Source organism: Oncorhynchus clarkii, chromosome 17 (assembly GCF_045791955.1).
Source record: "Oncorhynchus clarkii lewisi isolate Uvic-CL-2024 chromosome 17, UVic_Ocla_1.0, whole genome shotgun sequence".
NCBI classification, from domain to species: domain Eukaryota; kingdom Metazoa; phylum Chordata; class Actinopteri; order Salmoniformes; family Salmonidae; genus Oncorhynchus; species Oncorhynchus clarkii.
This window is the reverse complement of record NC_092163.1, coordinates 24,045,998-24,068,489: the sequence shown is the minus strand read 5'-3', so window position 1 is coordinate 24,068,489 and position 22,492 is coordinate 24,045,998. Positions and strand designations below refer to the sequence as shown.

The window sequence follows — 22,492 nt, the reverse complement described above, 5'->3', positions numbered from 1 at the left end:
GATAGAAAAGAAGTTGGCTACAGCACAGTTACAGAAGGGGACCAGGCTATACAGTATACATGACCAATGTTAATACATAAAACAACGAGTCTAGAGGTGGGCCTAGGCGTGTGACAAGCTGAGGAAGTGTAAATCAATCAAATATTGTCAATGTGTGTGACATCACTAATAGGAACAAGGAGAAAGGTGAAATAAACAGATGCCATAATATGGCTATTTTTTACGCATCAGCTGTCCTAATAGTGAATCAATGTGCTTAATGTGAGAGAAAAAAATTGGGCTCAATTCCTTTTGTTTTGTTTAAACCAGTCAAAACTGTGCAAGAAGTTACAATAACATGCATTCACACAATACTGATAAAGTGATACTTCTTTTTTTAGGTTTGGCTGAATTCACTCTGTAGTAGGTAGGGAGTATCCGTTTTGGCCCCTGAATGACGACAAGACAACTTCCATTGCAAGAAAGGATATAAATGCCTCTTCAAGGACCTTGAGAACCACCCAGACTCACTCAGAACTATAGAGGAAAAGAGGGGTGAAAGTCAATTCAAACACAGCTCCCCTGGAAGGTAACTTTAGCTATTCTTGTGTCCCCAAAGGGTAGGAAAATAAATAGCTTGAATCTTATATTTTCAACATTGAGGCCAACTACCTCACTTTGACAACACTGTACACTATATATAAAAAAGATAACACAGACAAAGTACTGCTTCGTCTTTTCCTCAAACTTGACATCAGCAAACTCAAGCAGAGCAATGTCGTTTTGGACAGTACGAATAACTATCATCAACACAAGAGTATGAGATATTGCCTTTCACACAAATAAGAAAATGATTTGTTCAAATTACTTTAAAGAGTGTAGTCTTTCAGATGACATTGTTCCAGGAGCAAACACACAAAAACAAACTTAATGAACCCAAATACATTACTACTCATTATCAAAATGTGTCTCCTAATGTTAATGATAACTACGGCTTATGATATACAGTTATGTTTACACTCATGCATATAGTTTACAAGTAGCACATTGATAATCCAACATTGAGGATTATTCAGACATAGACAACACGAGGTATAGACAACACTGCTCACCACGGCGCTAAAGTGAACATCGGCGCACACCTGGACAAGGAATCAACAACAATGTAAGACTAAACTTGACACACAAGAAATTCTTGATGACTTTTCTATGAAAGAAGCACAACTGTAGAGTTTTTGTTGTTTTCTCTGTCACCTGCAGTAGTTAACAGACAAAATGAAAGATGCTAGGGACATCAAATATATAAAGGGATTGGCAGTCTCTGTCTTGGAGATCTTTTATAGCTTTACTACAGGGATGAGCAATGGACCTCATCATGAGGGACTGCAGTGGCTCGTGGGTCTGCGTACCCACATCAATACCACCCCCCCCCCCCCCCCCCCCCCCCCCCGCGAACAAAACATTTTAGCGAACCCCTCGTGACAGCGAAGAGAAACAAGTTAATTTCCTGCAATTCTACACATTTTGCCATGGGGTGTAGAGAAATTTTGCCGTTTTAAAGCAAGTTTGCTGCAATTCTACACATTTTGCAACAGGGCGGAGAGAATATTTTTTTATTTTACAACTAATTTAATGCAGTTCTACTAATTTTGCCATGCGGCAGAGAGAAATATTTGCAGTTTTACAACTAATTTCATGCAATTCTACCAATTTTGCCATAGGGTGGAGGCTGATGCACAACCAAATTTTGAAATTGCACCTTGTGTATTCTATTATTCTAACTCTCAACTGTAAATTGAGACTCCAACGAAGCTCCTAAGAATTTTTTTATTTATTTTTATATATTGGTCCGCAGGCCTATCCAAGGAAGTTGCCCATCCAAGGCATATTATACATTTTCTGGACTTTATCGTCTTACTACGATGGAAGTCCTATTCACCCAAATATGGAAGATCCATACTGTATCCTTGTCTTAGGATATAATTCTTGTCATAAGAGGTCTGATAAGAATATCAAAAGAGCTTCAACTCAACCAACCACGCTAGAAAAGGTTGATTCATTTTCCTAAAAACATTTTCAAAAATATATTTAATTTGTAAATTGTGTTAAATGTATTTTAGTGAAAATTCAGATCCCCTTTTGACAAAACATCTCTGTGTATTATTCTGTGATATTCTCATCTTTTACACTGTCTCCACTGTATAACATTCTCACAATCTCTTCATTGTAAAAATGGTCTGTTAGCAGACAAAGCCGACTGAATGAAATATGTTTAACACAATTAAAAGAAAGATCATAGAAGACATTATAGGATATACAGTAAATACACTTCACAAAGCCATAGTGCTTATTTCACCTCTAATTCATTATTTATTGATTTGTCTAGTGTAATAGTATTGTTGCTGATAAATGTTTCATGGGGAATTTCTAAAAATATATAACATGTGCATTAGTGACATTTTATATCAAGACATTCTTCTAGTAAGGAAAGGTTTATTTAGTGTCTGTAGTATTGGAGATGCAGTCATGACTGCAACAGTACTGTGTAGACATAACAGGAGTTATAGTCTCATTTAGGTATTTACCTCAGTAACTATGTATTTATCATCCATATGCCCCTCGCATTTAAACAACCACTCACGTTTCTGTGTTACAGGAATATTATGACATATTTGTCTAGTGTATTTTTTGGGGGGGGGCACTGAATAGAAATTGTGGACACCAGCCAGCAGCGCTTTTAGGCATAGCTTTGAAGTTCTGTATAACCAAACAAGCACAAGTTTTTTGCTTCATCTGAAATGAATTTTTTTGGATACACAGCCTTAGGAGTCTTGATCCAATGAAAGTCAACAGAGAGCTTCCATTGAAAATAAAGCTGCAGGATTGAAGGAGCTAGAGAACAAACACTAAATTAGTAGTTAAAAAAAACAAAAACAGAATCCCTCTGTTTTCACGTTTGAATTTTTTGGGGCCACCATCCTGCTGGTGTTGGTTTAGAGGCCTTATTTGTAGTAGTGGATTCTTCACATGTCTTGGATGTGGCAGTAGATGGCTAAAGCATTGGATGTCACGGATGTTAGATTTAGGACAACGGGACGTGGTAGTCAATGGCGTAGGACACCTTGGATGTGACACGTCAATGCCTCCAAAAACCTTGGATTTAATCGTACATAGTTCAGAGGTCTTGGATGAAAGCGATAAAATCTTCTTTTTTTTTTAGCTGTCAAAGACTAAAAATCTTTCAATTTCATTTTAGAATATTTCAAATACTTTTGAATAGCTTTATAAAGACCTTATAGAAGCTTTCAAAGACTAAGAAGCTTCCGAAGATCTTTCTGAAGCTTTTGAAGACTCTAGAAGCTAAAGCTTTCAAAAATCTTTTAAATATTGCTTTTTGAATCTTGCTTTCAGATCCTTTATAGCGAAGTTAGAAGCCCTTGATGTGGCAATAAGCTTCCAGGGAGGAGAAGACTATGTACATGAGCCACAGGCTGAAGAAGAGACAGGTGGTCGCGATTTTGGGGCCCCGGGGCCCACCCAGCTCGCCCCCAATCTCAGGCCGGCGCCGGTACATCAGCACGGCCACGGCGACAAAGGCGAAGATGGTGAATAGGGTGACGGAGAAGGCCAGGGTGCCCGGATCCACCCGGAAGTCGTTTCCCTTGGAATTGTGGTAGATGGCGGCGATGGACCAGGCCACGCCGATCCCCAAGAAGACGTTGACGGCATTGCTGCCCGTTACGTTGCCGATGGAGGCGTCGGCGTACTGGTCCTGGATTGCAGCTACCTTGCTGGCAAACGTGTCTGGGGGAGTGAGAGAGAGAGATAAAGAGAAAGGGAAAGGAAGAAAAAGAAGAATTGTGAATGGTGGTAGGGTGACATGGGATCCAAAATTAGATGTCCATGCATGACAAGAGATATGACATAGTGTACTACTCAAGAACACTTCATACAAAGCACTGCCTTTAGGAGTGACAATGCCTAATTGTGATAAAACCCTGTCATGAGAGTGTAGAGTTAGATGGTGTATGTTACTAACCTGGCGTCCCAATGCCGCAAACACTAGATTGGTGACATAGTCCTAATGAGACCCACCGTGTGTGTGTGAATATGTCTATGTGTGTGTATACATGTCTGTGTTTATTGTGGCATGTATGGAACACACCTGGCACAGATGTCCCGAGCGCCACAAACACCACGGCGGTCACGGAGTCCTTGAGGCCCACGGTACAGCCAAAGTGGGAGGCCAGGTCTCCAATGAAGGCGGTGAGCAGGCCAATCATACTGATGGAGACCACGAAGCAGGCCCAGCCGTTCCAGTAGTCGGTGGGCGGCACAAAGGCAAACAGGAGCTTCCAGAAGACGGTGAGAAAGTGCATGACGTAATCAAAGCAGGAGGGCAGCTTCTCCACGCCGCACTCGTCCTCATCATCATCGCCTGAGACATTTCGAGGGGAGGACAGATGTGTTGTAACCCCAGCTTCGTAGTTGAATTTCAACATTTAACATGTTTAAAACCTCTGCTACAATGTTAAGTTTCTCTGCAATGTAAGTAAACAAGTCTTAAACTGTGAGTGGACCAGGAGAAACTAGCCACCACTAGTCCATTCTAAATTAAAACACAGATGTTCAGGCAGTCCTAGTAGCATTAGCCGTTAGCCCCACTCTCTCCACTCTCCAATTTCCACATTACACAAATAATGAAGCCTCTTATCACATCAAGTCGGGACAGTGAGCCACATCTCTACTCATTGAAGCCATGGGAGAGTTCATTAGGGTGACTGACAGCGTGGCTTAAAATAGCTGATGGGCAAAATCCATCTGAATGCGTTTCTCTGCATGGGAGCAGGGAATGGTCACGTTTTTGTGTGTATATGTGTGTGTGAGTGTGTGTCTGTATTTGTGTGTATTTTTGCTAATACAATACATGTCGTGTCCATGAGTATGTCTCAAGACATAGGCCTGCATTTCAATACCTGTTTCAATGCTTGTTTCTATGCATGCGTGGGGGCGTGTGTGTTTTATAGTATGTGAAATTTCAAAATGTTTGTATGCTTTAAATGGCAGGATATGTCATACTAATTTCAGCTTGTCAGCTAGTAGAATTCACTGTACACTTTTGAGGAAGATAATCTTCAGCTGATAATCAGCTGAGGGGACGCGCTGTACCATAAAGAACGAATGGCGGTAATAAACGTGATTGCTCATTAGATGATGCATTCTCAGGAGCCTAGTATGCTGATATTTGTTGCTTACTGAATTTATTTTTTTTCTAAACAGTATGTGGTACTAGCACACAATATGCAATTTAAGTAAGTAGTAGGAAAGCCTGATTCTGGACATGGCCACAAACACACGGCCACAAACACACGGCCACACACACACACACACGGCCACACACACGGCCACACACACGGCCACACACACACACACACGTAGTTTAGAACCCCACGAGCAGACTAATTCATTACATGGACTTTTTAATGATCACATTACTAGCCCTGGAGGAATCTCCTCTGGAGTGCACTCCCATGTCTAACAAGCTTTGTCTTCTTCACTCAGGCTCTCAGTGGAACTTTGTGTGTGTGTGTGTGTGAGATGTGTGTATATGTGATTGTGTGTGTGAGTTTGTGTGGGTGTGTGTGTGTGTGTGTGTTGCTTGATGAGTTCGTTGTGCTTCGGCGCTGCTCCGTTGATAAATCAACAGTGCATTGGAATGTGCTTCGGATGGCATTGTGGCTAGGGTGATTGTGTAGCCAATTAAGACAAATGTGATATGAAAGGAAAATAACATATTTTGGACAAGATTTGATTTTGCTCTGAATACATAATCCCGTATTGTTGTCCAAGATTCAGAATATAGGCATGCGTCCCAAATGGCAACCTACTCCCTATAGTACACTACCTTTCAACAGAGCCCTATAGGCCTTGGTCAAAAAGTAGTGCACTATAAAGGGAATATGATGCCATTTGGGAGGCATGATGGTGTTATGTTTAAGAGGCTACCCTGCACTTCCTAGACCTAGGGAGTTTTCCCCTGCCACTCTAGTTGTGGCTTGCTCTTTTGGGGTTTAGGCCTGGTTTGTTGGTTAGGCAATTTGTTACAAACACTTTTCTAAAAAAAGCTCTATAGGCTACCAATGAAATGATTGATTGATTTATCTGCTTACCAGAGCTGACTGTGATAGCTTCCATAAACTGCTGCCTCCAGCTATTGGTTCCAATCAATAGAGCCAAGTTGGTCTTCTTAATCAGCTTATCCACTGTGTTCTGTGGGGCACCAGAAGAGAATATTTCAGTCTATTAATCCTCAATCCTGCTTATTTAGCATTCCACAAACACAGATACATGCCCAGTGAATACACCTTGGCGGTGAACATGATGTACAAGTCTATAAAATACAATAAAGACAAACCAGTTTGATTTATCAGGTCAGACTGTGAGCCAAACCATTTCACATCCACTATATCAACCTCAAAACATACCCTGACTCCTACCCCTAAAACTACAAAGACATTTTTAATGCTCAAATTCCGAAATGTTCATCCTGATCACTGTCTCTTTCATGTGGAATATGGAACTTACAGTATCAGTACACCTTTTGGATTGACAAGATGGGAGATACCACTTAAGACATCAGAGGTATGACTTACTGTAAGTAATGGGAAATACAATCTCAAGTGCAGCTGATTGTCTTACTCCCTTTCCAGGTGGTGGAGTGGGTGGTTTTATAGTCCACTAGTTGTTTTACGGTCCTATCAAAGCTGTGATTTACTATTATTAAAAGGTACAATTTGCAGGTTTGTGCGCGACACGGCAGATTTCAGATATAAATGAGAGTTAATGATCCGTCATTCTCATTGAAAGCAAGTCTGGTAAGCGGTAGATCAGTTCTTTGTGCGGTATGCTATGCTTCCCCTCTATATGTTCCGTTTTTGCTTATTTTTAGTTTTAGTTTTGTACGTCAGCTTCAAGAGCTGAAAATACAATCTTTAGGGATAATCCAAATATATTTCACAGCGTTTTAGATATTGCAATGATTCTCTACACTATACATTGCATTTTGTGTCACTAAAACTAAAATCAGGAGAACATTTTAGTAACCAGGAAACGTCTAAGAAACCAAAAGGTAGTCATTAATCTAGTAAAATAGAATGCCTCAGAAACAGACAAAAGCGGAAGTGTGGTCTCGTACCTTGAACTCATACGACTCCTCGATGACAACTTCCAGTTTGACGTGCTCCCCGAGGGTGGGCCGGCCCATCTCAGCGATGCGGCGTTCCTCCTCCTCCTTCTTGGAGAGAGCTTCCTCGTCCCCTTCCTCTGAGGGAGAGAGGGGGAGAAAGATAGAGAGAGATGGAGAAAGAAAGAGGAAGGGACGAGAGAACACATTTGGGTGGTTAGCGGCCATGACAAGGACGATACCCATAAGAGGCCATTAATGTGTTTCCGTGAGTGGTCAAGGTAGCTGTTGACTGTTCAACACCTGCTCTTGAAAACCTTTACACTTTTCAAAATATTGTGCTAAATACTATAATGCCTTGGATATTTAATTTCCCCATAATCCTTTCTAGTACAGTTCCAGCTACTGTGGTGGATGCATAACCTGGCCAGAGCATAACAGTTCGGCTTGGCTATGTTTAGCGAGGCTCATAAGTGTGAAAATGTCACTTGAGTCCAGGTTTCTGTTGCAAGTGTACCTTCTTGTGCTCTGTTTATGCTAACTGAGCAATGATAAAGTGAGGACTAGGAAAAATGTGCATTCACAGGCTACATAAACGATCTGTGGTAGGAGAAGCCACAAAGGTGTGTGAAAGAGGCAAATGTGCAATAGCTGCATGATACTGACTATTAGCTTTGCTGTGACAATCTAGCCATTTGACTGGCCCAAAGCTAGTCACCGAAGCAGAAACAGAGACATACTGAGCTGATAGAGAAAGGGAGTTCTTTCAGAGTGACACTGGAAATAAAATAGCAGACTGTTATTTCGCAGAGATTTCCAGCCGGAGGCAGTATTGAGACGAACATGACAGAGAACTCATGAGTCACACAGTGGCGTACGTACAGCCTTTGACACAACACCGGCACATGGATGGTGAGAGGGAGGATAGAGGAGAGCGAGGCGATAGAGAAGTGAGGGGAGGATGGAGAGTACAAAGGGAGGATGTATACCTGCAATGCTGATAATGGTGGCGGGGACAGGGTTATCCCTACCCTGCACTTTCCGGTAGACGTCCCTGCCTGAGGGACAAGTTCACAGTTCAAAGTTCATTGCACAAAGAGCCCCCATTAGATTAAAAAAACAGTTTCAAAGGTTTCCGGATAAGTCAAAAACACTATCCAATATATTTCACAATATTATGGTGGAGGAACGCACGTTTCAAATGAAAAGCTGTTGAGATTCTTTGATCCCACTGTAAACTTTACTTTGTTGAGTCCATGAGTTTGAGTACATTTGCTTTGAGACTTTTGTTAAAGTTGCAGCTCTAGAGGAAATATGTTTTTAAAGTTATCCGGGGAAAACCAGTGACTGTGTTTGATTGAAAAGATTGTTTTTCATATAGCATTGGATCCAAACACTCCTCCTGAAGAGTTTTGTTCCTGCCCATCATTAACACACCTGATTCAGCTAATCTCAGCCCAGACCGAAGAGCTGATTGAAGTGTGTAGGCTAAGTGCTATCAACTGTGTTATTGCTGGGCTGGAACAAAAGCCTGCAAACTCAATACATCTTCAGGACCGGAGTGACCACTGATATACATTTGAAGTTGGAAGTTTACATACACCTTAGCCAAATACATTTAAACTCAGTTTTTCAAAATTCCTTGTCTTAGGTAAGTTAGGATCACCACTTTATTTTAAGAATGTGAAATGTCAGAATAATAGTAGTGAGAATGATTTATTTCAGATTTGATTTCTTTCATCACATTCCCAGTGTTTCAGAAGTTTACATACACTCAATTAGTATTTGGTAGCATTGCCTTTAAATTGTTTAACTTGGGTCAAATGTTTTGGGTAGCCTTCCACAAGCTTCCCACAATAAGTTGGGTGAATTTTGGCCCATTCCTCCTGACAGAGCTGGTATAACTGAGTCAGGATGGTAGGCTTCCTTGCTCGCACACGTTTTTTCAGTTCTGCCCACACATTTTCTATAGGATTGAGGTCAGGGCTTTGTGATGGCCACTCCAATAACTTGACTTGTGTGGCAAAATGGGTTAAGGACAACACTTTGTAGGTATATTTGGGATCATTGTCCATTTGGAAGACCTATTTGCGACCAAGCTTTAACTTCCTGACTGATGTCTTGAGTGGTTGCTTCAATATATCCACATAATTTTCCTACCTCATGATGCTATCTATTTTGTGAAGTGCACCAGTCCCTCCTGCAGCAAAGCACCCCCACATCATGATCCCCCGTGCTTCACGGTTGGGATGATGCTCTTAGGCTTGCAAGCTTACCCCTTTTCCCTCCAAACATAACGATGGTCATTATGGCCAAACAGTTTTATTTTTGTGTCATCAGACCAGAAGACATTTCTCCAAAAAGTACAAGTACAATCTTTGCCCCCATGTGCAGTTGCAAACGGTAGTCTAGCTTTTTTATAGCGGTTTTGGAGCAGTGGCTTCTTCCTTGCTGAGCGGCCTTTCAGGTTATGTCGATATAGGACTCGTTTCACTGTGGATATAGATACTTTTGTACCTGTCTCCTCCAGCATCTTCACAAGGTCCTTTGATGTTGTCCTGGGATTGATTTGAACTTTTCGCACCAAAGTACGTTAATCTATAGAAGACAGAATGCGTCTCCTTCCTGAGCGGTATGACGGCTGTGTCGTCCCATGGTGTTTATACTTGCGTACAATTATTTGTACAGATGAACGTTGAACCTTCAGGCATTTGGAAATTGCTTCCAAGGATGAACCAGACTTGTGGAGGTCTGTTGATTTCTTTTGATTTTTCCATGATGTCAAGCAAAGAGGCACTGAGTTTGAAGGTAGGCCTTGAAATACATCCACAGGTACACCCCCAATTGACTCGAATGATGTCAATTAGCCTATCAGAAGCTTCTAAAGCCATGACATCATTTTTTGGAATTTTCCAAGCTGTTTAAAGGCACAGTCAACTTAGTGTATGTAAACTTCTGACCCACTGGAATTGTGATACAGTGAATTATAAGTGAAATAATCTGTCTGTAAACAATTGTTGGAACAATTACTGGTGTCATGCACAAAGTAGATGTCCTAACCGACTTGCCAAAATTATAGTTTGTTAACAAGACATTTGAAAAACCAGTTTTGATGACTCTAACCTAAGTGTATGTAAACTTCTGCCTTCAACTGTACTACAGCACATACAGTAGTCGTCAGGCATGTTAGATGATATTACAACTGGTCACACCTTACACAACAAAAAACACATTCATGAATCATTTGTAATACCTAAATTACCTTGATTAAAGTGTGTCAAGTGTGTAAGCTTTATGATTTTCTATTTCCTGTAAAATAGGGGGAATTCAACTCAAGTTTCTGGAGACATGAAATGATTTGAACCAGAATTGAGCTAGTTCATTACATTGTTGTATTTACCTTATCTGCAATTAGCCTACTGTATACAGTTGATTGAACCCTGATGAATAGTGTGACCCTACCATTAACGGTTCACGACCCAACCGTTAAAGGACCACAGAATGTGCTCAGTATGTCCATTTTTTATCAGAATTAATTAGATTGAGCAGTAAAAGCCCCACTTTTATTCCATAGGCTGGGATCCGCACTCTGCAGCTGTTGCAAGAGTGCATTTTTCACTGACTGGTTTCAAAAACAATGATTGATAGGCAGCTTGAACTTCTTGAATTCAACCATTATTGGGTTCAATTACACATTTAGATTTGTGAGCAGCTATCCACAACAACCACAATTCGTAAGGCGCAAATAGCTAAATGAGAGAGCAGCAGTGTGATTCACATCAATGCGCTATGTAGATATCAACAATACATGATATCCGTATCGCCGTACACTACACTGCTGTCATCCTTACCTCCAAGCGTTTATTCAAATTGGATAGTCTTTGGATGCCGACAGCAGTTGCACCATCGGAAGACATAGCTTGGACTAGCCTACAAAAGCCTTTTCCTGCTCTTTTCCCACGATCCATCAAACACATTTGGCGTGTCATCATAGTGGTCAGACTCGCTCAGGTGGAACAAATTTAAATGTGCGCCTTTTTTCAATGCTGAGTTGAATGTCATTGACAAAACAGAGAAGGGTCAAAGATATTTTTTCGCAAACATCCTTTCTGAATTGAAAAGTAATCCTCAAAGTAATCATCTAGTTTTTCAAAAGTATCTGTCATCTGATTACACCATTTTTTCTGGTAATGTAACGGATTACAGTTACCAGTTTTTTTGTAATCCCTTACATGTAACAGATTACATGTAATCCGTTGCTCCCCGACCCTGTCAATGGCATGGTATTAAACACATCAAAGATGTGGTTTCCATACGGTTAATACCACTCCATTGACTCCATTCCAGCCTTTATTATGAGCCGTCCTCCCCTCACCCCACTGGTACACGTCTACATGAACACACAGTGAGGTCGCACACACGCATTCATCCTCTTCCGCACTCTTTCGCACACAGTGAAGTGTGACTCGTTCAGTGATAGGATAGGCCTACACATTGAATGCCTGGAAGTGCCACAAACCAAGGTGCAAACCAAACAAACTACATTTCTAGTACTTACCAAAGAAAATACTATAGTAGTACTACAGTAGTACACAAAACATATCCATTCAAGTGTACTCAGTGCTGTCTTTGGAGTATATTTGATTTGAAAATATGCCATGCTCAAATCAACTAAAGTCTATCAAAGCATTCTCAATATAATCAATATATTACATTGGTTTGTTATAAATGTCTCTGTGTAAATAGACATAGTTACAAAGATAGTCTAAACAATGAAAGAGTAGCCTGAAAGGCTTGTGCCATTAGTAGTGGGTAGGAGAACACACGATTCTCACAAAGGTGACACATATGTTACTTGAATTTGACTTGCTTTAAACTGCAACGATTTAAAGCAACCAATTGCAACACTGAATTGTCTCTTACCATAAAGCCTTTTGTCTATTAAAATTAATAAAGAATTACCCATTAATTAATCAATCAATATATACATTGAATCCAAATAATATACTTTTTATGCAATAGTAATATACCATACCTGTCTTCACGAATCCACCTAAAACCATAAAAAAATAAAGAAAATAAATCAAAACATGCCTTTTGGTTGTGAGTGGGTATTAGTTTATATGAAGTATCTTAATAGTATTATTGATTAATGACACATTTTGATCAGCAAATGATAATTAAACTCTAGTAATAAAAATACTGTATAGGCCTACTTCCAACTCACTCTAAATCCCTCTTTAATAAGAACAGTTACACATGTTTACTTGCAACTGAGAACATCATTTAGGAAATGTATTTACCCTTCCGTAGAAGGTTACCATGTACAGGGACTGCCAGTGTTTGCACGCTTGACACTTCACGACAACAGTAACAGACAATGATTGACATTTGAAGTAATAAGTGACTTCAGAAGCGAGGGAAACAAAGAGTGTGACAGCACACCAGAGCAGACTAATGAGAAAAAGTAGACTTCTTACCAATTTCTTGAAGCAACACAGCTGATAGGATGGAAACAGATGAGACAAGAGACAGTTGAGCAGAGAGAAACGAGAGATGAGAAACATGAGAAATGGAAACAAGTTGCAAGGAAAACAGAGGAATGAATATACACAAGCCGGTGGCAAAAAGTTATAGCCATCAGGCAAGTTAGTTATAATATATAGATGTCATGGTTAGATTGTTGTTCACTACAGACTAGACAAGTCTAGCAAGTTTTTGAATTTCAAATCAGGCTTGTAGGACTCTAAATGTTATACACTAAATGCCAATAAAAGACTTGGGCCAATCAAATCTCACAAGCACAATTTCAATTCCTAATATCGAAGAGTATTTAAAGATGTAACATATTCGGAAATAAAAATAAGGGTTTAATAGTGGTATTTGTTACACGCTAAATGTTTCCACTGGATGAAAGTTTCAACAATGACAAATGATGCCTAAACGCACACTGAATAAGTCAAAACAGATTATTGTCAAAATGATGCGCTAACATTAACCTGCAGTGTACTGTTCTGGGCCAAGTTTCATGAGAAGTCTCATAAGAGCGTTTTAACGATGCACCGTCCCTAATGTTCGAAAATGTAATGTTACGAGGGTTTTGGGAAACAGGGCCTTGGGCTCGGGCATAGCTTCATTTGGAGGTCAACATAAAACAAATATTAAATGAAATGGCACCACATTAAACATGTACTGCAATCACTTCTCTATGATGGCAAAATGTGCCTAATGACTGAACCACTGCAACACACCATTTTCTCATTAGCACAATGAAAATATGTTAAAAAGTCATTTCCATACATTGAGAGTGGTGATTCAGTACATGTATTGGTACCATATATAGACGTTAATATTGTATTATGGCGTTTCTTCCAAAATCCTACAGTAAGGAGTTAATCAAAGTCCAAAATGCACACTGCAAAACTCATAACGTTCTTGAGTATTGTGAGTGTGTGTTCCAAGCAACACCACAAACAGAAACAGTGGAACACAGTTAGTACCCACGGGGTATGGTTAGGAAAGGGTAAACTCGGACCATTTGCTTGGCTGAAGACCACAAGACCCTCTGGGGCTAGAACATGTGGAGGTACACTTTTCTACAGAACCTTCTTGAGCAGACAACCACTACCACTCAACGTTCCACCTTTGTTTATCAACCAAAAAGCTATTATCGCTCTGCACGCCTCATAGGATGGGACTCCTTAACAAGACAGAAAGAAACTTCTCTGACTCTGCTCAAATCCTGTTCAGCCCACAGCGGTGTTGACCAGGGGCAGTAGAAATACAAGAAACCAGAGGAGAGGGTAGGTAGCCTTGGGATAGCAGAGAAAATACGAGAGGGAGCAGAAGAGGGTGAAAAAAAAGAACAGGAACGTAAGAAGGAAGGAGTGGGAGGTAGGAGAGAAGGAGGAGGTCAGAAGCTTGAGCCCATCTTCTACTCTTTTCAGTTACTCTCACACCTGTCAATCGCCATTTCCAATGGGGCTCCTGCAGCTCTATGTAGAATCTGGCCTGTCTTTCATATTCGTCGTGGTCAAGTATTCTAACCGCTATGGTCTTCCTGCAAGGGGACACAAGACAAGGTACAAAACAAAAAGGGCAAGGTGAAGGACGAGGGCGGGAGGTGGGGGAAGGGGGAAGGATAGATTGTGCAAGTTTCACAAACACACACACACACACACCAAAAAAGGATTTGGATTGGATTCGATATCCACCTATCCACTGGGCCATCCATGGATGTACAGATGGAACAGTTTGTCGGGGTTTGGGGGCAGGGGGGAAGTCGTGCTCTGTTGCACACCCGTACCACCTCGTGGTGCATACATGGAGGGACAGTTGGAACTCTTTTTGGAAGCCTCTATGATCTCAGTTTGAGTTTAAAGATGACAAATTTTCACCTCAACTGTCTTCATTGATCTTCACCTCTGATCATAATATCAATATTGCTATGTCTGTGCATTTAATATTGTTATGTCCTGGTATTTACCTCTCATAACATTGATATTGTTTTGTCTAGGTGCTGAGGTAAATAAAAGGTCACAGCTAAAAAACAGTGACTACTCAGAACAAGTGCTCTGTAGTCTAGGTCTGACTAAAATTGTTTTAGGATCAATGCTGGTCCTGGAGGACCACTATGTATGCCGGTTTCGGCTCCAATCAATCTTGGGACTTATAATCAAGAAATATACACCTGACCATTACACAAATATGGTTGAAAGGTAACAATGAAAAAAGATAAGTGGGTAGGAAAACCTGCCTATAACTGTTCTCCTCTGTTCTCCATTTTCTCAGGATTGGGAAAATGCTCCATGGAGGATGGAAATGTGGCCTTTATCTATGTATACCCAATTCAGTAGGTCTGGGCAAGCAAGCACAAAGTAATAGTGGATGGATCCAGTAGGGGACAGCATACATGGTGAATGGAATGGGGGCGGGGTTAAGGGGTACAGGGTTGGGACCAAAGCCTGGGAAGGGAACGCCCCACCTTTCCTCTCACTCATCTCCAGCAGCTGAGGCTCTCCCATCTCAAGGAAGAAGTTCTTGTTTTTCTCATATTCCTCGTCATCGATTATATTGATCTGTATAGTTTTGCTGAAACAAAGAGAGAGAGAGAGAGAGAGAGAAAGAAGACAAGGTTGCAGATAGAACAGCGTATAGAGAGTGCGAACATGAGGGAAGAAGAACGACGGGCCATGCATCGTCAAACGACACAAAGGCAACAGCAAAAAAAAAATATGGGAAGATGGGTTGTAGAGTGACATAAAGCGATTCTGGTGGGGGGAAACAATAAATCACAAACAATGAAATTAATGTATTTTATACAAAAATGTAATGGAAAAATGAAAACACCCCCATATATCGCCTCATCAAAACACTAAATTTAAGTTCTGAATGAAAGTATTTTGAGACAAATGAGGGACACAACAATTCACAACAAGACTGAAATATTTTCAAGAGTGTGACTATACAGTGCTGTATTTTACTGTTAGGGCCTGTGGCCTATAAGAACACTATGTACAGACAGGCATGGTGGACATTTTTTCCCTCCTTCTTCTCAACAATAGGTCAAGTTATAAGTTATTATAAGTTATAATAAGGCCTAGAGAGTCTATCAGTCTATTTTATAGTCTTATACTGTGGCTCAGGCCCATGTTTGAGAATGACCAGGATACTCTCAACAGCGATGCTACCCAAATATGGAGACTAAAACAACTCTCCAAGACAAAAACAGAGCACCCATGGGTTGAAGACGCACTCTTGCATATTGTTTATAAACTAAACCAGGGGGAAATTATTTCCTGATCCCAGATATGTTTGTGCTGTATATCCAACTCATGACAATGACCATAGGACTTGGCAAGACAGCACAAACAGATCTGGGACCAGACCAGACCAGGGGTAAGGTGAGAGGGAGACGACAGGCTTCTCGCTATAACAGCTAGCCAAACATGTCTGAACATATCCCCAAACACCACACTACTAATAAACTTCGACAAAATATACAAGTAATGACAAAAAACTATGTAGGTAGCTTTGAAAGAAAAGCCTTTCTACGTGCCTTGACCCTAAACAGGAGATGACATTGCCAATTTATAAGTTATTAATTGTCTGATTGCTAATGTTGAATAATGCAGAAACTAGCTGCTGTAGCAGATTGCCATTTGCTGTTGGATTTGAAATAATAGCAAATAATCACAACAGATTATGACAAGTTTCAGACTGTGGCTATTTGTTCATAATGTAGGTCTACTATAGTGGAGAAAATGCATCCACGATTTGTTGACAATTTATCGTCCTAATAAAATAAACCGCCAATCCATGTGACACACAAAATGTAACCTGGTGGATGGTTGATGAACGATACTTCAAGACTGCTGTGTTTGCCACATTTCACCCCTTACAAGATGGACCATTTAAATCGGGCAGATAACTGCATCTAATAACAGAACATGTCCATGGTCTGACATGTATTTCCTTTATTAAAGGTAGGCTAAACACTGATTACGAGTCCTAATGGCATTATGTTAACATTGGTGCTATTTTAATTGCTTACACATATTCAGAGAGTGTGGGATAAACAGGATCATTAATGGGAATGGAATTACACTGTCCCTTGATAAAACAGTGCTGCTTTGTAGCAACTGGAAATGTCAAAAACTTTTGGAAGGGAAAATTGCCATAGAAAATAAACACATGCTGTATAGTCAACCTGGTCTCAGACCATTTCATATTATTCTGTATGTAAATCCAAGACACTCCTTTTCTGTTATGATATGTTTTATTCCGTATGTTAAGTATTAATTTGTGGATGTCCATCACCCATTTAGTTTGATAAGTTAATAATTACAATTCGTATTATATGTTACAAATTTGCTAAATGTACAACATGTTACAAATTTCCAAAACATATGACATGTTAGAAATTCTAGCTAGGTGGGTAATGTTAGCTAGGCTATGGGTTAAGGTTCAGTATTAGCTAAGATGCTAAGTAGTTGTGAAGTAGCTACAGTTGTCCGTAATGAGATTTGGTCTCACAACCTTTGGGTTGCTAGATGTTCACATTATAAGCCAACCCATCATTTTACATTTTAGTCATTTAGGAGACTCTCTTATCCAGAGCTACTTACAGTAGTGAGTGCATACATTTGAATACTTTTTTCATACTGGTCCCCCGTGGGACTCAAACCAACAACCCTGGTGTTGCAAGCGCAATGCTCAACCAACTGAGCTACATGGAACTACCATCCACCCCGACCAACCACCACAATAAGTCAACATCTGTCTTATATAACCATACCAAACGTATCATTTCATACTAATTTGAGTATCTCGGATTTACATTTACTATGTTACGTCTACTCTAGGAGACCAGGCTGGCAAACGTGGGTTCCACAGTGATTGTTGGTATATTCTCGTAGGCATATTGGAGGTATGCTGGTTTTGCTCTTACATTGCTCCTAACATTACATGGTTTTGGGTTAGAGGCTACGAGTTGACTGGAAGCTAATATTACACAGTGTGAATACAGTAAGGGTGAATTGTCAGTAATAATGTAATATTGAACCTTTATTTAACTAGGCAAGTCAGATAAGAACAAATTCTTATTTACAATGACAGCCTACCCCAGCCAAACCCTAACCCGGACGACACTGGGCCAATTGTGCAACACCCTATGGGACTCCCAATCACGGCCAGTTGTGATACAGCCTGGAATCAAACCAGGGTCTGTAGTGACGCCTCTAGTGCTGGGATGCGGTGCCTTAGACAGCGGCGCCACTCGGGAACCCAAATACTTTGCTTACTTTTTCAAAACCTCATTAGGTGGAAGCTAGAGAGGGATTGCCAAATCACAAACTAGTTCAAACTTATTGGAACCTCCAAACTGATTAGAATTAGGGCAATTATGTGGGATAGTCAACCTGAGCATGCAACAGTTTAATTAACGTTTTGTTTGTCTATTCTGTGAGAAATTTAACTTATGATTTGGTGTGGAAATGTCACATCCATCACGCTGGAATTGCCCATTACTCAAAGTCAACTACTAAGTGACAGAGGACCTTTTTATAGCGTCATTAAGCTGATGTTCATGTGATTGACTAAGATTAACATGAATTATTGATCAACGGCCTCTTGGTGCCACAGAGGTGAATGAGTCTCTGGTGAAAGGAAATAGCAAGAGTCCTGCTGGGTGGGTCCTTAGGTGACATAACAGGGAGTCAGTCATTTCCTCTTGTGACACTTCCTATTCACCCTCTCAGGCAGCCCTGGGTGTCATGGATTAAACCAGGGGTGTCAAAGTAATTTTGCCCCTGGTGCCGCATTCGGTCTTCTACGAGGTCCGGTGGGCCGCACTGAAAATTGGTTATGCTTCCTTGTCATCAAAATTCCATCGTTTTGGGAATTTTCGATGCTTCCTGACTGTCTAGCGATTATTAGAGATTTGGACAGTCAACAAACTGTACTAATGTACACTACCGTTGAAACGTTTGAGGTCACTTAGAAATGTCCTTGTTTTTGAAAGAAAAGCACATTTTTTGTCCATTTAAGTAACATCAAATTGATCAGAAATAGTGTCGACATTGTTAATGTTGTAAATGACTATTGTAGCTGGAAACGGCTGATTTTTAATGGAATATCTACATAGGCGTACAGAGGCCAATTATCAGCAACCATCACTCTGTTCCAATGGCATGTTGTGTTAGTTATTCCAAGTTCATCATTTTAAAAGGCAAATTGATCATTAGATAACTATTTTGCAATTATGTTAACACAGCTGAAAGCTGTTGTTCTGATTAAAGAAGAAATACAACTTTTTTTTAAAAAAGAAGGACATTTCTAAGTGACCCCAAACTTTTGAACGCTTGTGTAGGTCTATTGACTGTGCACAGTGATTATTAGTGAGCTGGACAGTCAATAAACTATATGAATACAATGTAGGTCCACTATCATTTCTACACAGTTTAGATTTGGTTTTAGTTATTTTAAATCAACCCGCGCGCAGCTCCCCCAAGACTGCCACACAGAGAAGCACGAGATTTAACTTTACTCAACTTTCTAGAGTTTTCCCCCTTAGTTAACACTATCAACTGTGGGAATTGTGATCGAATCAACACAATATTAGCAACTTTCAATTCAACATACTGAAACAAAACGACCTACGCAAGACTTAGAATGCAAAGGCAGAACGCATCTGAGTAGGATTCTATTGCATTGACATGCATGACTCAGCCGTTCTCTACACAGACCTGTATGGCATAAACAATCAGAGCTGCTGCATACCTATATGCAAATAGGTCTTTCCCTTTCACATATCGTCGTGAGTAGATGCGTTTGTTTTGAGATCGAAGCAAGAGCTGCATGTAGCCAGGTGTGCACATTTTGTTCATATCCTTTGCTAGTTAGTGAGTTATTAGCCCAGTTATATATCATTTGTAGTCAGCAATGGGGGTGTGATTGCTTCCTACAAGAGCACAAAACGTGTACATTTTTAGACATCTTTGAAAAGCGAGTCCGGTAAAGAGCTTTTTTTTTGTCTTAAAGGAGCAGTGTTGTATTTTGAAACAGGCTTGAATAAGCTAAGTAGCCACTAAGCAGAGGGGAGCATACTTTTTCTGATTATCTGTAATAATGGAATGGGAATGATAATGCATTTTATTTTGTAAAGTGGTTTCTTGCATCAAACAGCACAACAACATTTGCAGTCACCTCCTCGTCTGAAGGACAAGTGGATAAACAGGTTCATGTCAAGCCTACAGTAGCAGCCAATGTGTGGTGTTCAATGTAGGTCTACATTCCTTGACTTTTGAAAAAGACACGCGAGGCTTGACATTAACCTGTTTCAAACAGTGCATCGGCTGATTTGACTCAGTTGGAGGGATGGCTCATAAGCTTACAGTAGCAGCCAATGTGTGGTGTTCAATGTAGGCTTGGCATTAACCTGTTCATCCACTTGTCCTTCAGACAAGGAGCTGACAGCTATTTCCATGTTAAAATGTTATGGATGCATTTTCTCCATTGTTTTTGATGGTAGGCCACTCTAGTAGGCCTACATTATGATCAAATAGCCACAGTCTGAAACAGTAACTTCAAACAGGTACAGCCTGCAAACTAATACTCATTTGGCAAATTCAGACGGCTTGGGATACAAAACCTATTCAGTGACTCTAATCTGCAAAAATCAACAGAGAGACCCCCCTAGTGAGCCATTGTTACTCTCACAAGCATGGGAAACCGGGGATAGGACTGTCTCCACATTTCAACTGGCTATTGAAGAGATAAAGTCCCCTTTGTCAAGGATGCGCAACAAAGTAAAAGTTGGAGGCAAACAACCCTGTTGAGCAGTCGGTTTGAAAAAGGAGGGGCTATTTCTAGTGTTGGCTCTGAGCAGGATTACATGTGACAGCTTCCTCACAGCTTTGTCAAAGGCAAGCTCTGGATGTAACTTTTGCAGAAGCCAAGTGTACAAGCAGTTTAACTGAGAGATACAGAGAAAGAGAGAGGGGGGGGGGGGGGGGGAGACTGACAATGGGTGAGTCATGACAGAGCGACTGAATGGCAATGACAGTAAGAGAGGGATAGAGAGAGAGAGAGAGAGAGAGAGAGAGAGAGAGAGAGAGAGAGAGAGAGAAAAGCCACTTGAATTGAATTGATAGAGAGAGAGAGAGAAAAGCCACTTGAATTGAATTGATAGAGAGAGAGAGAGAGAGAGAAAGAGAGAGAGAGAGAGAGAGAGAGAAAGGGGGGGGGGCAGAGAGGACATAAAGGGGAAAAGAGAAGCGAACAACAGAGAGAAAATAAAGAATGAGAGAAAGAGGACATGGGGACAAGGGGAGGAGAGAGAATGTTCCTCTGGCTTCTTAGCCCCGTGTCAATCCTATCCCTAAGAGCCAGCCCTCCAACTGAGTCAAATCAGCCGATGCGCTGTTTGACTCAGGGCCAACCACCAGCTGCGAGCCAGCATCTCCCCAGTCCTCAGCACTTCCATACTCCCACTCAAAGGCATCCATCCCACAAAACAGGCAGTGTCAACGGTCACACTGCCACTGAATGTCAACACCAGTGACCTTGTCAACGTCAGTTACCTTCCTTGACAATTTTATTTCCAGTGAAAGACAGCCCCAGATAGTTACACTTTAATGTCCGATTTGCGAAAGACTCAAGTTCAGAGTAGGCTTTACTGTGACCAGAATTGAATAAAAATGAATGGTTTAAAAACCCTTACACCTGTGGAAATTGGCCTATTTGGTTAGGGCTACATTTAAATGTTTCTAACAGAACAATAAAAAAGCATATGCAGGACAATAGTAGCAACTGAAAGAGAACACTGGAGATTATGGGGAAATAATAAACCAGAGGTGAGGACACGAGACTGAATCCAAACATGACACTGTTGATTTTATGTGCATTTGACATTTGCTGTACTTTTCACAGTCTTTGTCAATAACAAAATCTGAAAATACTCTGGTTACATTCAGTAACATACTAAAAATGTTCACTGAAATGTTGGATTGGCGCAAACTAAGAAAAAAACTATGACAAGGGTTTGAGTGAGAGGTCTAACTGGTGTTTCCAGGTGGCCACACACCTCTCCAAACTGCACATTTCCTAAGTAATTTCAATGCACTTATATGACTCAAGGAAAGAGCCATCAACTATAAGGTGTTCTTTTGAGCTCTCCTAGCTTTGCCATTGAGGAACTGAAGCAAGCCCACTTATAGTGTTCTGTTTGGAACACAGCACCGTCACACAATTACGTTCCATTATGAATTGCAATCTGGGTCAGGTGGGCATCTTTTGAAAGCTTATTTTATTGACAACATGGCGAGCTAAGTTATAAAATAAGATTGTACATTGTTACGCTTTGAAAAGGCACTTCAGACAAACAGATTGTAATTTTGGTGCATATAGAATTAGTGCATTCAAGTGTGTGTTCCGCGTCTAATTTTCTTCACATTACGACAAACATAAGCTCATTGTGTTCAGGACAACCCAGGGTATAACGCATATCGTCCTTGTAACTGTGGATCAAATAGCGCTCGTAAAGCTTGGTACTGTAAATGTATGTCTTCAAATATGGAAATGTGAAGCACACATCAAAGCGATATTTATTATAACCCTCAATGTCTCATCTTTCAGAACACATCGACTCCTCTCGATTTACAGCATTTCCCTCACTCAGACAACAACAAATGTGCAAAAGTAGCCCTATTAGCGGGAGGGATGGGAACATCTTGTTGTCGCGTGTGGTGCTCAAGTTTATAATGGCTGTCAGTCAAAACCCACGCAGCGCTGTGAAGTGGAGAACCTGAGCTCTGAAGTCATGTATAGCAT

The 22,492-nt window shown here is 40.6% G+C and overlaps 1 protein-coding gene across 2 annotated transcripts in view; it reads right to left on the bottom strand.

Annotated features, from left to right (window-relative positions):
* Nucleotides 1-3,370: 3,370 nt before the first annotated feature.
* The window catches only part of LOC139370574 (solute carrier family 8 member 1a), a 43,871-nt gene continuing 24,749 nt past the window's right edge, over nucleotides 3,371-22,492 (bottom strand). For both annotated transcript variants that reach the window (XM_071110149.1, XM_071110150.1), the window contains exons 3-10: nucleotides 15,147-15,253; nucleotides 12,643-12,663; nucleotides 12,198-12,215; nucleotides 8,152-8,220; nucleotides 7,175-7,302; nucleotides 6,150-6,249; nucleotides 4,145-4,417; nucleotides 3,371-3,783 (exon numbers count right to left, since the gene is read on the bottom strand). In XM_071110149.1, the coding sequence (XP_070966250.1) occupies nucleotides 3,407-3,783; nucleotides 4,145-4,417; nucleotides 6,150-6,249; nucleotides 7,175-7,302; nucleotides 8,152-8,220; nucleotides 12,198-12,215; nucleotides 12,643-12,663; nucleotides 15,147-15,253 (1,093 nt within the window). In that variant the 3' untranslated portion in view covers nucleotides 3,371-3,406. The remainder of the gene's footprint in view (nucleotides 3,784-4,144; nucleotides 4,418-6,149; nucleotides 6,250-7,174; nucleotides 7,303-8,151; nucleotides 8,221-12,197; nucleotides 12,216-12,642; nucleotides 12,664-15,146; nucleotides 15,254-22,492) is intronic.